Raw genomic sequence first — 14,871 nt, 5'->3', positions numbered from 1 at the left:
TTCATTTATTGATCTGTGGATTTAATCGATTTCCCCTTCGCGCCCGGGGAAGGCGGGGGGAGGGGGGGCGAAGGGGCAGGGGGCAGGGCAGAGCAGAGGGGCGGGCGCGCGCCCGCCTCACCCCCACTCCTCCGCGCGCGTGTCCTCTGCGGGGGGCGGGGCCTGCGCCTGAGACCCCGCCTCCTCCCTCTTCCCCCTTCCCTCTTTCCCCCTTTCCCCCTCCCCTCTCTCCCCCTTCCCCCCTCTCTCCTCCTTCCCCCCTCTCTCCCCCTTCCCCCCTCTCTCCCCCTTCCCCCTCTCTCCCCCTTCCCCCCTCTCTCCCCCTTCCCCCCTCTCTCCCCCTTCCCCCCTCTCCCCCTCCTCCACCCTCTCCCCCGCCGCCCCTCTTTCTCCTTCCCCCCTCTCTCCCCCTTCCCCCCCTCTCCCCCTTCCCCCCTCTCCCCCTCCTCCCCCCTCTCCCCCTCCTCCCTCTCTCCCCCTCCTCCCTCTCTCCCCCTCCTCCCTCTCTCCCCCTCCTCCCCCCTCCCCCCTCTCTCCCCCCTCCCCCCTCTCTCCCCCCCTCCCCCCTCTCTCCCCCTTCCCCCCTCTCTCCCCCCTTCCCCCTCTCTCCCCTTCCCCCCTCTCTCCCCCTCTCTCCCCCTTCCCCCCTCTCTCCCCCTTCCCCCCTCTCTCCCCCTTCCCCCCCTCTCCCCTTCCCCCCTCTTTTCTCTCCCCCCCTCTTTTCTCTTCCCCCCCTCTTTTCTCTTCCCCCCCTCTTTTCTCTTCCCCCCCTCTTTTCTCTCCCCCCTCTTTTCTCTCCCCCCCTCTTTTCTCTCCCCCCCTCTTTTCTCTCCCCCCTCTTTTCTCTTCCCCCCTCTTTTCTCTTCCCCCCCTCTTTTCTCTTCCCCCCTCTTTTCTCTTCCCCCCTCTTTTCTCTTCCCCCCTTTTTTCTCTTCCCCCCCCTCTTCTCTCTTCCCCCCTCTTCTCTCTTCCCCCCTCTTTTCTCTTTCCCCCCTCTTTTCTCTTTCCCTCTTCCCCCCTCTTTTTTCTCTTCCCCCCCTCTTTTCTCTTCCCCCCCTTTTCTCTTTCCCCTTCCTCCCCTCCCTCTTTCACCCTTCTCCTTCCCTTCTCCCTCTTTCACTCTTCTCCTCCTTCCGCCCTCCCTCTTCCCCCGTTTTTCGCTCCCTTTTTGCCCCCCTTTTGACCCCCCCGTTTCTCTCCCCTTGCCCCCGGTGACCGGGGCTGTTGGCGGGGCCGCCCGCTGCCCGCCGCCCCGCAGGCTGTGGCTCCCGCCCGGACCCCGTCAGCTCGGCTGACTCATCCTGGCTTTTTTTGCTCCTCGCCGTTTCTGCCTAGATATAAATATCTCATTCATCGCCGTAGTAACTGAGTAGCTTACGCTGCTCGCTCCGCTCGTCCGCGTTTCTCCCTGGAGCCGCTGAGAACTCATGAGCCAGCCCAGCCCGGGGCTTCTGCCCGGTCCCGCGTTCGCTTTTGGATCCGAGTAGCACTTGGCAAATTAAAAAAGGCGAGGAATGAAAGCTTGTTAATGAAAGCTGGGTTTGTGGTTATTTAATATTGTGGTAAGACGGTTTAAAGCTGGAAAAGACTGAGAACCTTTACGGTAGACAACTCATACAGACTTTGTTCTTAGAAATCAAGCCGTTTAGCTGGAATGCTCACTTAATTACATTTCCCTCTAAAGTCAGCTAAAACCACTGCCCAGATAAATGACTGTGATGTTTCCCAGTGCTTCTACTCATTAAGTGCCACTAGAGGATCGGTAATGGATGTGATATTGATTCATCTCCAGTAGGAACTGACATATTTGAATTTGGTAGTTCTCAGAGTATTAAAAAAATCTCATGGTGATCTTATAGTGCTGGAAAAGTACTCTGAGAATATCTTTCAATTTGATCATAATTGGTCGATGTGGAAAGCCCTAGCTGTTACGTGAAGTGTTTTGAGAGACAGCGTGCGGCAAGGTTAAACTAGTCTGCACACGCAAGCCTCATCCAAAATCCCTACGCAAGCCTTCAGGTAAGGTTGCAGGGCACTTGAGTGTTTTCCATCTTGTCGATACGGGGTGTGGTTTTGTAGACCTGCAACTCCTTGGAGTTTGGTACGTTTGGATAAAGAGCACCATGTAAATGTAAGGCTGTAGATTAGAGTGAAGTGAGAGTGGTTACCTGTTGTGGGGATTGGTAGCAGGAGGATGACCTAAACTTGTGAGTCTGTTGATGACACGCTGCCCTATAAATGATTTGAACTCTAGTGCTGCTGTTTTGTTACCTCTCTAAATCTTCCTGTTTGTGCTTGGATGAATGCTTGCTGACTGAAATCACACGTGTTTTGAAATAATTGTCCAACAGCAGGAAGTATATAGCTAGAGCGATGGTCTAGGGTGATTAAGTTTGTAGCCGGTAAGTGAGACTTGGCTGAGCAGTGGCTGGGAACTACATCCAGCCCTATACTGACTCCCTTTTGAAGTGGGACCTAACTATGTTCATGGTGGTGGTAGTATTTGTAAAAAGAAGGCGATCTGTGACTGCACAGTTGTTTCTGGACCTGTGTTTTTAGTGCATTAGAAATTGGTAGCAATATTAATCACCTACTGTTTTGTTTATGAAAAAGCAGCAAAATACTTCATAAGGCTACAGCTCTAAATGCAAAAGGCAAGTCTCTGGCCTGCACCAGTCAAATAGATGCACAGCGGATCTTGGTGGCATCTGGTGAACCGTTCTTATGACAGCATCCTAATGGTGTTGCCTTTTGTCTTTTAAATGGTGGCATGGTAAGCATGCCTTGATGCACGCTAGGATTTTGCAGGTAAGGACTAAAACATGGCTGGGCCTTATTGCCAGAGGATTATATTCACAGTATGCATGGGTAGACTTGGGTTGCTCGTTATCTAGGAATTAACTCTTCTGTGGATTCGGATGCAACAGTTTGCATGAGGAAATGTCAGTCTGACTGGAGCTGCTGTTCTCAGGTTGGTTGAGCAGCTCAGCCCACATGAAACAAGTGACAGCAGGGTTGGAGAAGTAGCAAGCTAAGTAAGCTTCAACAGGTATAGCCTTTCATTCTCCCAAGTGTGCAGGAATCGAGAAGGGTGACATTTTATATAGGGAGTAAATGGTAATAATTTAGACCTCTTTAGCTTTTTAAGGGGCAGTATTCTTGCAGGAATGTGTTACACCAGAAGTAACCCTCTTGTTTTGAGGTTTACGTAGTTTGTATGATGCCTTATTTCCTCTGCTCCTCCCATACAAGCCTTTGTCTTATTCTCTTAAACAGTTTCTGAGCTCTTTTCCATTTTGCTCCTGTAGTGGAAAGCTCTCCTTCCTCTGATCTGGTCTCTCTCAAGCTTCATGTCCTTTTTTAATCCCACTCATTCCTGAAAGATGGCCTTTTCTCAGATATTTACAGTATCTGAGTCAATATTTCTCTATTTCTTTTTGTAAACAATACCAGTCATTCACAATTCAAAATGAGTAATTCAGTTGCTGTGCTGCGGGCTCCTCTCAGAGGAGGTCCAGTGATTCTGAAGTGCTTATCTAGCCTGACATTCTTTTCTGTGAAGCTGAAGATACTTCTTCCATTCAGGTTCTTAGGTCTCCCTTCTCATTTCAATATAAAACCTCTCTGAATATATCAGCCAAAGTGATTACTTTTTTTATCCAAAGCTGCTTTTCTTCATCTTTTTTCCCAGGGAAATATTGACCAGTATTTAAATACACTGTGGTCTGATTCTCTCCCTTTTTATACCTCCTCCTTACAGAGGTGCTGAGCTAAGCGTGCTGAAATTTTTGTGAATTAGACCTCACTGTTGCACATGGATTGCTGTGCAGATATGGAGTCTCATGCTTGTTTTGATCAATTGTTTTTTTCTTTCTTTTTCTGCAATGATTTGGAATTATGTTTTGAAGAATAACCTTTGTTATATATTGAGACTCGTTCTTTGATCCACAGTGTACGGTCTGGATCTCTCTGGGCCATCTGTCAGACTGATTCTTTCAGGACAGATCGGTTTGGGTTGTCTGGAAGGGCTCCCATTCACTGTGTAGGCGTTGCGAGAAGTGTGTTGGTTTCAAAACTGTTGATCCCTACTGAACAAACCAGAACTGAAATGTGCTGAGGAGCTTTTGCTTTTCGGTGAATGACATCTTTCACGTTTGGTGGTGTGAAGATGTCATGCGGCAGTGGCATCTGGGGATCTGGTCTGAAAAGCAGACCTGTTGTTAATGTATCCTAAAGTCTTCTGAGCAGTTATTTTTTCCAGATCTCCTAGCTTTATGAAAGTCTTAGTTTATGGAAGCGGCTGAAGGGTGAATGTGTATTGTGCAATATCTGCTATAATTTCTTACGTTTCTGAAGCACGCTATGTGGCCTGTAGAGCACTCTGGGGTGGAAGAGCCAACATAAATGTAGAAATACTGCTCCAGGGGAAAGGGGATGAGTGTTGTCTCAAAGTTTTGACATTAGTTCCTTCCCATATAAATCACTACTTCAGCTCCAGCTGTAGCAAAGACTCAAACTGATCTTTCTGGTAAAGGATTTCAGGCATTTTGAAATACATGTTAAGAGGCAGGGCTTCTAGAGTACAGTCTTCACTGAGAGTCTTCTGTTTTCACTACTAAATGAATTTCACAAACTAGAGTTGCTAAAGATTAAAGAAAGAACATTTGGGCAGTTTTACACCAACTCTTTTCCTTCTCCAGCTTTATTTTGATGGATAGACTTTTCTTTGTCAAGCTACCTACTCATGCAGTAACCCTATCACAGCACAGCTGGAGTTCTGTTTATGCTCAGTAACCAGCTGTATTGCTATCAATCTGAATTCCTTTCCAGGGAGAAGGGGTGTTAGAAGTTAGCCCAGACATCTTGCATAGCTAGACAGGTCAATGCTTTTCTTTTGCTCACTCTGTTTATCATTATTATTTTTAATCTTCATATGCACGTTGTGCTTACTTTGGGAGTGTGGTTATCTCGATTAGTCTCAAGGCATTTTCAGTGTTAAGGGGTACCTTCTTGAGATGTTCCAACTTCTGTTCCTTGTGTATAGCATTTTTCTCATTTTACCAGCTTTAAATGATAAACTTGGTTTAATTTTTTCTTCTAAATATAACTGTAGGACCGCGCAAGTAAATTGTCTGGCTCCTTCAGTGTCTGTTAAGTAGCCATTCTGTAGCATGAACTTTATCTAAATGAACTTTTCATTTAGACATCCATTCTGATGGTCGAGAATGGGCTTTTATATGTTTGAGAATGATTCTTGGAAGTTATGGGGAACTTAATTTTAAAAGTTTATCATAAAGCCCTAAATATTATTATTATTTGAATCATTAAGTTGCTAGTACATTGAAAGTAGTTATCCAGACTGTTACTAATGTGAAGAGCCGGTTAATCCAAAACTTCCTTTTAATCTGTTGTATGATGTTTTCCTAGTTCCATGTTGTTTTCTGAGCTTTTTTTTTTGTTTTTTACCTGGTCCTTTATGGTTATTTTTAGTTCTTCTCTACCTTAATTTTTCCTGCTGTTCTGATCTGCATCTTTGGAAAAAACAACAAAACAATTTACAGTAAAGCAGAAAAGTTCTTTGGTCAGATGTTGCCACTAGGTATGGATTTCTGTTTTGTAAGCATTAATGTCCATGTGAGAAATCCAGGACACACAACCATCTGTTCCTCCAGTCTCTACAATGAATGTGGGATTTCTCGTCTTGACCATATGTTTTCTGTTGCTGTTGGAACAGTAAAATGAATTCAAGGCAATTATGGTCACTTTTTTTGCATTAAAATTTTTAAGCATCGTAATTGAGAATCTGAGAAAGCAGAGAACTGGGAAAATACCTGTTGGAGGCTTAGGGGAAGAGAGACTCCTCAGAACCTGTCTTTTTCCTCAAAGTCTTCAGAATCCCTCAAAAACTCTTTGCATGGACGCATGTGTATTTGTGTGTGTGGTCGAGTTAGGAGGCCTTAGGTGGTGGACACGTAATGAGGAACTGTTCAGTTTGCTTTAATGTGAGAGCACATATGCCAAGCATGCGTGTGAAGTGCCGCTGCTGGCAGCAGGCAGGCAGGGCCCTGGACTGGGGGCAGTTGGTTTTACTCTGCATGGTTCTTATTAAAATAAGAATGCATAGACAGACTATCAGGGCAAAAACCTGGATATTACTTCACGATTGTTGCACAATTCCTTGTTATGTATGAGTTCATGACCAAGTGCAGCCTTATAAAAAAAACCAAACAAAATACTCTGCTTTTTTCTTACAGTCTTCCTCCGTTACCCAGAGAAAACCCTACGTGCCCCTAAGAGCACTGTGGCATTGCAAGCCAACCCGATGGCGTCCTCTACTGCCGTGCCTGTAGGATTTCACTATGAAACAAAATACGTAGTTCTCAGCTACCTGGGACTTTTAGCACAAGAGAAGCCACAGGAGCATCCTCCTCCTTCTTCAACTCAAGGTAATATTTGCAAATTCACCTGTACCTATTTGCATATGGAGCTGTTTTTGCAATTCTTTCTTGAACTTTTTGTGTGTGGGTGTGGAATGTTAGCCTGATGTTTAGTCTAATGCATCTCTTATTTTGTTAATTTAAAATAAAGAGAAGACATGCTGATGGAAACAGATCTGTTTGTATTTACTGTTTTATTTTGAGCTGTGCCAGGGTTGATTGGTGTTTATGAAGCAAATAAGTGGTTTTAGTGGCTGTGTTCAGAGTAGATACTATCTTCGTTAGATCATCTGGAGAATCGCTTGCTTTTCTTGGGAGCCAAGTGGAAGTAAGCAGTGATGAGGTGGTGTTTACTGGCATAAACCCTGAGTAATGACTTGAGCAATCTCATGCGCTAAGTAGTTTTGCCCTGTTAACACTTATGTTGTTGTCAGTCAGTGGCTGTGCAGGGATGGGAGGCTTAACCAGGCCTATGCCGCATCTATTTATTTGTTTATTTTTTAAGAAGTCAAGGACTGCATGGAGTGAGATAGTCAGGTTTATGCGAATGGAAAGTTAAATAAATAGGAAGCAGAATAAAAGAAGTTTGATAGACTGTGTTTCACATAAACCTAGGTAGTAACATTTTATTTTGTGGTGGCCAGCACTTAAACAATGTTGTTTGTCAAGATTGTTTTGGTGGCTTGTCACTTCTTAATGACGTTTCTGTCGCTACTAGTTCCTGTGATTCAGAACTTGCTCTGATGAAAGGCGTATTAAAAAGAAGACAGTCTTCAGGATTTTTTTTTAACAAGCATTTAAGAATGTACACTCTTGTCATTTACGGAACCTACCTGTTATGAAGTGAGAAATTCCTGAAAAGATACCATCAAAGTTATGACAGAAATCATTTTATCAATTTGGCACTAAAGGACATCGCATATGCTTGATTATATTATATATCATTTACAAAATTAATCTCAGTGTATTTAAGGTGTGTCTATTACTTCCACTTTGACTGCCTCTGTGGACCATGAAAGGAGAGGCACCTTAGTACCAAGATGCTGTTTCATAAACCTTTGTTTGGATCTGTGTTTATTTTATCAATAAAGTCTCATTCTGAATATCCCATCTGTGATAACTGGGCTGTAACTGGAAAGGCGTTGACTACATACAAAGCTACAGTGTGGAAGAGTCTGATTTACTCTATAAGCACAAGGTACAGAAACGAAACTGCTAGTCCTAAAGTTTTTTTTTTACAATAATTTGGCTTTGAAGTATTTGCAAATTGAGGGGAAACCTTTCAACTGATTCTTATTACTGAAACCTCTAAGAAATATTTGAATTAAATAAACTTCATAAAGCGGTAGCAGCAAATGCTTAAATAAAATTTTTGTAGCCATTTAAGGAGCCATTTAAGCTCCTCGGTAAAGATAACTGTTGAGCTGACTTTTCAGTTATTTACATACATTAACTTGTGTGACAGCAGGTTGTATTTGCTATTAAAACATTCTAAGCATTGATAGCTTCCAAATCTTTTCTTTCATGCTTTAGAGCACCTTGTTGCTCTAAATCTTCCCTTCTAAACAAGAGATTCTCCTGTATTTCCCCTACCCTCGCTTTCAAAACCAGTCTGTGTCCACAGCTTCTCCTCTCGTGTTCACTTTTCACTGTAATTAGATCTCTCTTTCCGTGTTTTTGCTGTTTTCTGATCAAAGCCTCTGGATTAAATAATTTTCCCTTACTTTTAATCTGACATGTAGTTTCTCCCTCTGTTTTGTAATGCTTTGGATAGACTTCAGGCTGTTATTGATCTAAAAGCAAACACTTTATCCTTCTACTTTAGGATTTGTTTCATTCTTCCCTAGCTCACTTTACCTGGTGTTTTTCAGCTTTCCATGCTTCCTGCAGCTTCCATTTGTCTGACGGTTGCTTTTTAAAAGTTGTTTCTCCTACTTCTCTCATTTCTTATAATCGAACAGCTTTTTCAGCTGCGCTTCGAGAATGTGTGTAGTCAGGGCCATGTGTTATTTTGAAGTACTGTATGCATCTTCTTTGCATTTAAAGTCTTTTGTAGATATGGTCTGTATCTCATTGTTGTCTGGCACATAGCTGAAGCCTGCTTGGGGAGAGCCGTACCAAAGCACTCTGCTCGGTACGCTTCTGCCCGAGGGAGTCAGCAAGAGAAGCAGCAGCCCATAATGGCCATTACCTGCACTACCTAATGCACTGCTGGAAGGTAGCTGGGCATTACAGTAACAAGCGAGGTCTGAGAAACGTGGTTAGAACAAAAAAGATGTGAAAGCCAGTAAAGGAAAATTAACAGTTGTTGTGTAGAATCCCATGATGAAGAAGAAACTTCTGTGTTTTGATGAGGAAAGTGTATGAGGGATAATAACAGTATGGCGTCGTATTGTGCTTGTCAGTGTGTTTTTCAAGCAGTATCATGAACCATTGATGTGATATTTTGACTGATCCCGAATTCCCTTAATTGATGTTTTTTGTGGCACTTTAAAACACTCCTCCTTAGTCTTTCTACTTGCTATGGCTGAAGGCTGTTGGTCATGAATTGAGAGGATTCTGATACAAAGTACTTAATTTTATTTTGCTTTAATTTGGTTATTGTGCTGACAGACCTTTCAAGTGAAACAATTGATGAAGCAGTCATATTTGGCTTTTGCCTATTTCTGTTTCAGTTGCAGAACACTTACCTAGTTTGTTTCATTCATATGAGGTATTGCATCTGGTATATGGCACTTTTGCTTCATAGATTTCTCTTAAACGCAAATAAGTCCTTACTCTTTGTCCGATTTCTGTATTGTGTTACAATATGAGGGGAATATCCCGGAAGGCTGGCATTGTCTTCACCATGTTAACCTCTTTTGTCTCCTCTTTTGGTACTGGAAAGTGAGGGACTCCTCTAGAGGGCGATTCAGAGCAGGATCCTAATTACAGCCACCTTCTATCACCCACTGGAGGAGCTTCTCTCTTCCCATGGCATGTATACAGAACATGGGAAAATAAGGCATGCTAGCCGTAGTTAGTATTTGTGTATCTCCGTTGAGTCTCCTCCTACAGCAGTCTCCCAGGCTGCAGTGAAGTTTCAACACTCCGGTTAAAATAGAGATTATCTAATGAGTCATAAAAAAACCCAACCCAAAACCTGATTTATCCCAACAGGAGTGGTACCGTTTTATCTCTGCTAGAACAGGTAGGAGAAATTGAATGCTTCTATCCATTCCCCTCCCTTTCCTCCTGTGGTCATCTCCCCCAAAGATGCTGCTTTCCTGCATTTTATACCAGAGAATTCTTTTTTCTGAAGTATGTCTTTTTGTTTCAAAATACTCAGCTAAGAGTAAATCTTTAAGATACTTGTTAGATTACATGTTAAAGCTTCTCATTTTTTGCAGACATAATGTGCTTTACCAGACTGATGTTTTTCAGAGGGATTTTATTTAGTGAAGAGACAACTTAGACAAATTAAGTAGAAAATTACCTCACTGTATTTACTTTTGGATCTCTTGGCTGGTCTTTATTTGTTGCTAGAAAGATGGCTTCAATTACAAGAGCTAAAACTGCTTCTGGCTTCAAGCAAAGAAGGTCAATCTAAGTCAACATGTGAGTACTACTTTGCAAGTTTTATTTAGGTAACTTCTCTTCAGTGCAGGGACTGAAGAGAGAAGAGTCTGCAGTATTCTGGGCTCTTGAAGAAAAGACAGTTTCATTGGACAAATCAATCTTTAATGTTACAGCTCTATAATGTTCTCTAATGGATTTCAGTGTCTCCAGAGGAAAATCTAGCAAACTTAAGTGGGCAATAGTTTGAGAGATTTTTCCTCTTACAGTTTTGGCAGAGTAGGGATTCTGCATAGCGCTCACTTCAGTTTACTTAAAGGAAGTCCATTAGCAGTAAATTCTGTTACTTTTTGGTAGGTTTTTAGGTAGATGAATAATGCAAATTGCTTGGATAAATCTGACAAAACGCGCATGGTAAGGTATGGTAAGTTCATGTGGTCTGAGGCAACAGCTGAGTACAATTATGTAAAACGTGTGGAAGCTCTCAATTACCTGTTCATTAGGTTGTGGAGAGATTCTTTGGTATTTTTTCCAGAACTCTTGTAGTATCTATAATTACGGGTTCATACACAGAAAATAAATATCAGTATTGGAAGATAGATCTACATTTCCCCCCCCCCCAAAGTTCACAGGCATTATAGAAGCTTCCAGTCTACTGCAGCTGTTAGTACTACATACTTTTTAAGTGAGTCAAAGTATTTTAATTATAAATGCTGCTTTGTGTTTAATCAAGGAATAATTTTTAGTGTATCTCTGTTTTTTAACGTACTTCCCCACCCCGTGAGCTTGTGGCTGTAATGAAGGTTCTGAAGGACAGTAATTTTTCTGTGTTCTCCTTGACAGAATGAGAAATCTGAAATAATCCCTTAGCTCACATAGTATCTGGAAGATTTATAATCAGCGCCATTGCTGCGTGGTGGCATAGATTTCTCAAATGGTGAACAAGGTTTTGTCAGCTGTGCAGATTCCCCGAGGTGCATGCTACGCACAGTATTTTCATCCAGTTATTGTGTGCAATGTTCTTTTGGCTATTTGTTACCTGGTTTGGAATTGCTGTGTGAAGTGTTGGATATAGTCAGTGATCAAGGCATTTTAATGGTTTTCCACACACATTTCTTACAGCTGAGCAGTATAGGATCACTAAGAAAAAGGGGGTTTGCATTTATTTGTTCAATTGCTTTGGTTAGAAGTTAACTATTATGTTTCAGGATATAGGTGTATGGGTAGGCAGAGATGGTCAGGTTTCATGCATGTGGGTGAGCTCAAGGCTCCTTAGTGGCCATCCCAAATCTAATTGTAGTACCTCTTTTGTATGGTTTCGACTGTCGTGGGTTGGATACCTGTTGTTGCAAGGTTTTTTGTCATCAGGTAGCACTTGGAGTGGCTATTGTAGAATATCGTGGTTTTCTTTGAGCTCAATCCCTGTATCTTCACATGCCATTCACTGTACCTACTGTCGGTCTGTGGGAAATCAAAAAGTTTTTGAGGTGTTTTTTTGCTTAGATGAATAACTAATTCCTTAGAAACTTTCCTCTTAAGGCAAAACATGCCTGCTTTGACTGAAAAGGGACACATTGTAGGTCAGATCAATCCAGATTATGGTACTGAGGGAGTTATTTCCTGAATTGAGGCAAGGAAAGGGAGATGTTCAGGGTGTGACTTGGAGAAAAAAGAGGTGGTCCTTTCAGGAGTGTGAATTCACACTCAATTAAGCATCCTCTCAGGTCACAAAGAAAATTGACTGCAAGTTGGCAATGTTTCGTCTCTTTTTGGTTCTTAGTATTTTGGACTTTTTAAGTTCCGTCTAAGCTGAGCCTTCTTATCGTTTACCAAGAGCTTCTTTTAAATGTTTCTCAAATCAAGGGCTGCATTAAGGTAGGGCAGTCTGTGTTCTGAAATTTACTGCGTAATGGATATACTTTTCTATAAAGGAAACGTGAATACACAGAAAGAGATTCCTCATGTTTTTGTCACTGCTCAGTGCTTGCAGAAATGTTAGATGTTTACTTATTCCATTGTTTTAAAAAGTCTGAGATGTGGCCCATGTCTATGCTGATTTGGCAGATGGAGCAAGTTAAAACAAGGGAGAGTGACAGAGATACTCAGAACCCCAAACTCCACATGGCCCATCCAGAGACGTCACATCTGATCACCATCCTGGTTTATGTTTGGACTTGATGGTCTTAAAGGTCTTTTCCAACCTAAATGATTGTATGACTCTATGCTAAAGAAATACTAGGATCGTGCTGCAAGGAAATTTTTATGTCGATGTTGACTATACAGAAGCTAATATCGAGACCTAGGAGAACTTGAAAAAAGAGGTTAGAAATTAGAATTACAAGCATGAAAAAAAAATAGTGGAGAGCAATCTGTGACATCAAAGCCTTTCTTTTTCATTGACCTTGCATTCACTTTAGCTAAAAAGGTGTAACACCTTTAAAGTCTCTCCGTATAGCTGCTGTTGTCTTAACGTTAGCCATAGCTGGACACAAACACTGTAGAAAGATGTGCAGGCTCTCTAGCTCTTATGAATGACCTCCCATCCCTCCTTCTCCTGAGATGAAAGCTGGGGAACCCGTTAGTCTTTATCATTACTAAACTTCTGGAATGTCTTTATTGGTGGAGTTTTACTGAAGTATTACGTACTGAAGTAGTCGCAACACTGTCTGATTGTCAGTGATGCAGTGCTTGATGGACTTTTAGAATACATTTGCCCCTACTTTGCAGGTGACTTCCATATACCTGAACAACAAAATCTTAACAAGAACACACAAGCAAGAAGGAACGTTTATTTCATTAATAGAAAGTTGAATGCATTTACTTCTTCATGTAGGACTGTGGAACAGAGATTTCTTGTGTCTTGGGTTGGAATGAGGCCTTTCGGAGTAAGTTGACTGAAAGGCCGTGATAGCCAAACTTGTTTTTTCAGCATAGACAAGCATTCAGCGTTTATGAATCTTACAAATACTATTTCTGGTGTGATCGTTTGCATTATTAAACAATGAAAATATGTTCTCACCTGCTAGAAGCTATTTTTACTGTTTTGTCTGTTTGCAAACTGACTTGGAAGTTGTCTGAAGGGGAAAAAGATTCCCCTTTCCTAGGACCTTTGCTATTGGAATACTTGGCTCTCCAACACTGCGTACAATTTTTGTTGGTATCTGTCAACATACAGGAGTTGCAGAAAGCTGAAGTCCATTGATAAATAGGGGAATAAACAGTGCAAAGTCACTGGTTCGGGATGGGTTAGTTTTTGATGTTTTGGCATGACTAAATAGTCAGGTGCTGTTGGAATCAGCAGCTGCTGCAAAGTTGTGGGTGTTACGAGACGGAAACCATTGACTGCAGCACTGATTATCTAAACAGCTCTTTTGTACGCTGCCAGCGATGGAATTTCTCTTCCTTCCATTTTCCAAGTGACTTACTATCAAGTATGACAGCTTGTCATGTGTGATCATCATCACATTAGTCCTGTGAGAACGGGTGCTCTTCTGAATACCCTCATGCTTTCCATATACAGGGTGAAGCACAGGTTAAAATAAGAGTTTGTACTTGCACATACTTGCTGCACTTCATTGTAAAGCAGTGGTTTAGTCATTCAAAGAGGCGACCTTAAAAGGACCAACAAGGCATTAGTGAGTGTCTGTTCATTAACCAAAAGGAGGAACAGTTTGCTCCTCTCTGGAATTTATTGTTCAGAGTGGCAATGAAGGACTGTTTGAGGAGGCGTTTAAGAAGCTAGTTATTCTGAACACAGTAGTGATGCTCTAACTGTGAGGTTAAGTAAAATGAAATTAAACTATCTGTCCTTCCTTTGAACTGTTTATGTAAATAAATGTAAACATTTTACACTGTCTTGTACACTGGTTTAGAAAGATTTTTGTCTCACAGATGTCTAGTAAGCACTGAGTTTTTAAGCTTTAGCACACATTCAGTGGGTTGATTCCGTGGACTTGTTCTTCAAATGTAGGAGACCTTGCAAGCTTATTGTGTAGTGTTTTTTTTTAAATGCAGAAAATACCCACACACCTGTGTGTTAACTTGTATTGTTGCCTTCATGGTTTTTACACACTGTAATATGAAAACTAGTGATACTGTACTATATGTCCATCATGGAGGAAAGAGGAAGGTGATACAGCACTTAAAATGAGTTGAAGCAGAATTCGAGATGAACCAGAGGCAACAGGCAGTCATTCAAAAGACCACCAAATTATGATTTAGTGTCTTCAAAACAGGAATGAAGGAAGACATGGCAGAGAGCTCCATTGGGTATTGCAGGACTCAACTGAGGATTTGGATGTGAAATTTGAGTGATGAGGAGGATACAAAGTCATTTGAGTGAGGAGGATACAAAGTCAGGTGATACCAACATTATAGATATAAATCTTTTACCTTTTATTTTCTTCAACCGAGTAAAGAGTGTCTGTAGAGTGTAACAATGTGTAGGTGCCCAGGTGGAGCCATAGGCAGTTGGTGTAGGTGCAGAAAAGGTGAGGTAGGTTGGAAGGTCATCAATACTTGGGTGCACGAGTAAGAAGCATGGGCAGTGTTGTCAGGAGGTCAGCCAGGAGGTGGTGCTTAAATCATGGGCACAAGAGAACATGAAGTCCCACAAAAGTAAGGAATATTCAGAAGAGAGCTAAGAAAATGTGGTTTGCGTAACCCAGTCACTGATACTGTTGAAAGTAGCAGTGTGCAGGGCTGATGAGAAGTGGTAATTGACCCAAAATCTAGGGAAAGAAATGTCTGGAAGCGGGATTACTTAGCGAAGGTAAGTTTTGTGGTCAATTTTGTTTGCTTATTTATTTATTTTAGGAGTAAATTAATGCAAAATTCACTTTTATATTTGTGTGGGTACAACAGAGATCCATTTTATTTC

At 42.0% G+C, this 14,871-nt stretch overlaps 1 protein-coding gene across 3 annotated transcripts in view; it reads left to right on the top strand.

Moving 5' to 3' along the window:
• BCL2L13 (BCL2 like 13) overlaps positions 1-14,871 on the top strand; it is a 43,751-nt gene that overhangs the window by 204 nt on the left and 28,676 nt on the right. The window contains exons 1-2 of one of the 3 annotated variants that reach the window (XM_054056023.1): positions 1,233-1,507; positions 6,255-6,446. In XM_054056023.1, the coding sequence (XP_053911998.1) occupies positions 6,323-6,446 (124 nt within the window). In that variant the 5' untranslated portion in view covers positions 1,233-1,507; positions 6,255-6,322. The other 2 variants (XM_054056015.1, XM_054056010.1) reach the window with 2 other exon arrangements.

This window comes from Cuculus canorus, chromosome 1 (assembly GCF_017976375.1).
Source record: "Cuculus canorus isolate bCucCan1 chromosome 1, bCucCan1.pri, whole genome shotgun sequence".
NCBI classification, from domain to species: domain Eukaryota; kingdom Metazoa; phylum Chordata; class Aves; order Cuculiformes; family Cuculidae; genus Cuculus; species Cuculus canorus.
This window is presented reverse-complemented; position numbering and strand designations above follow the sequence as displayed.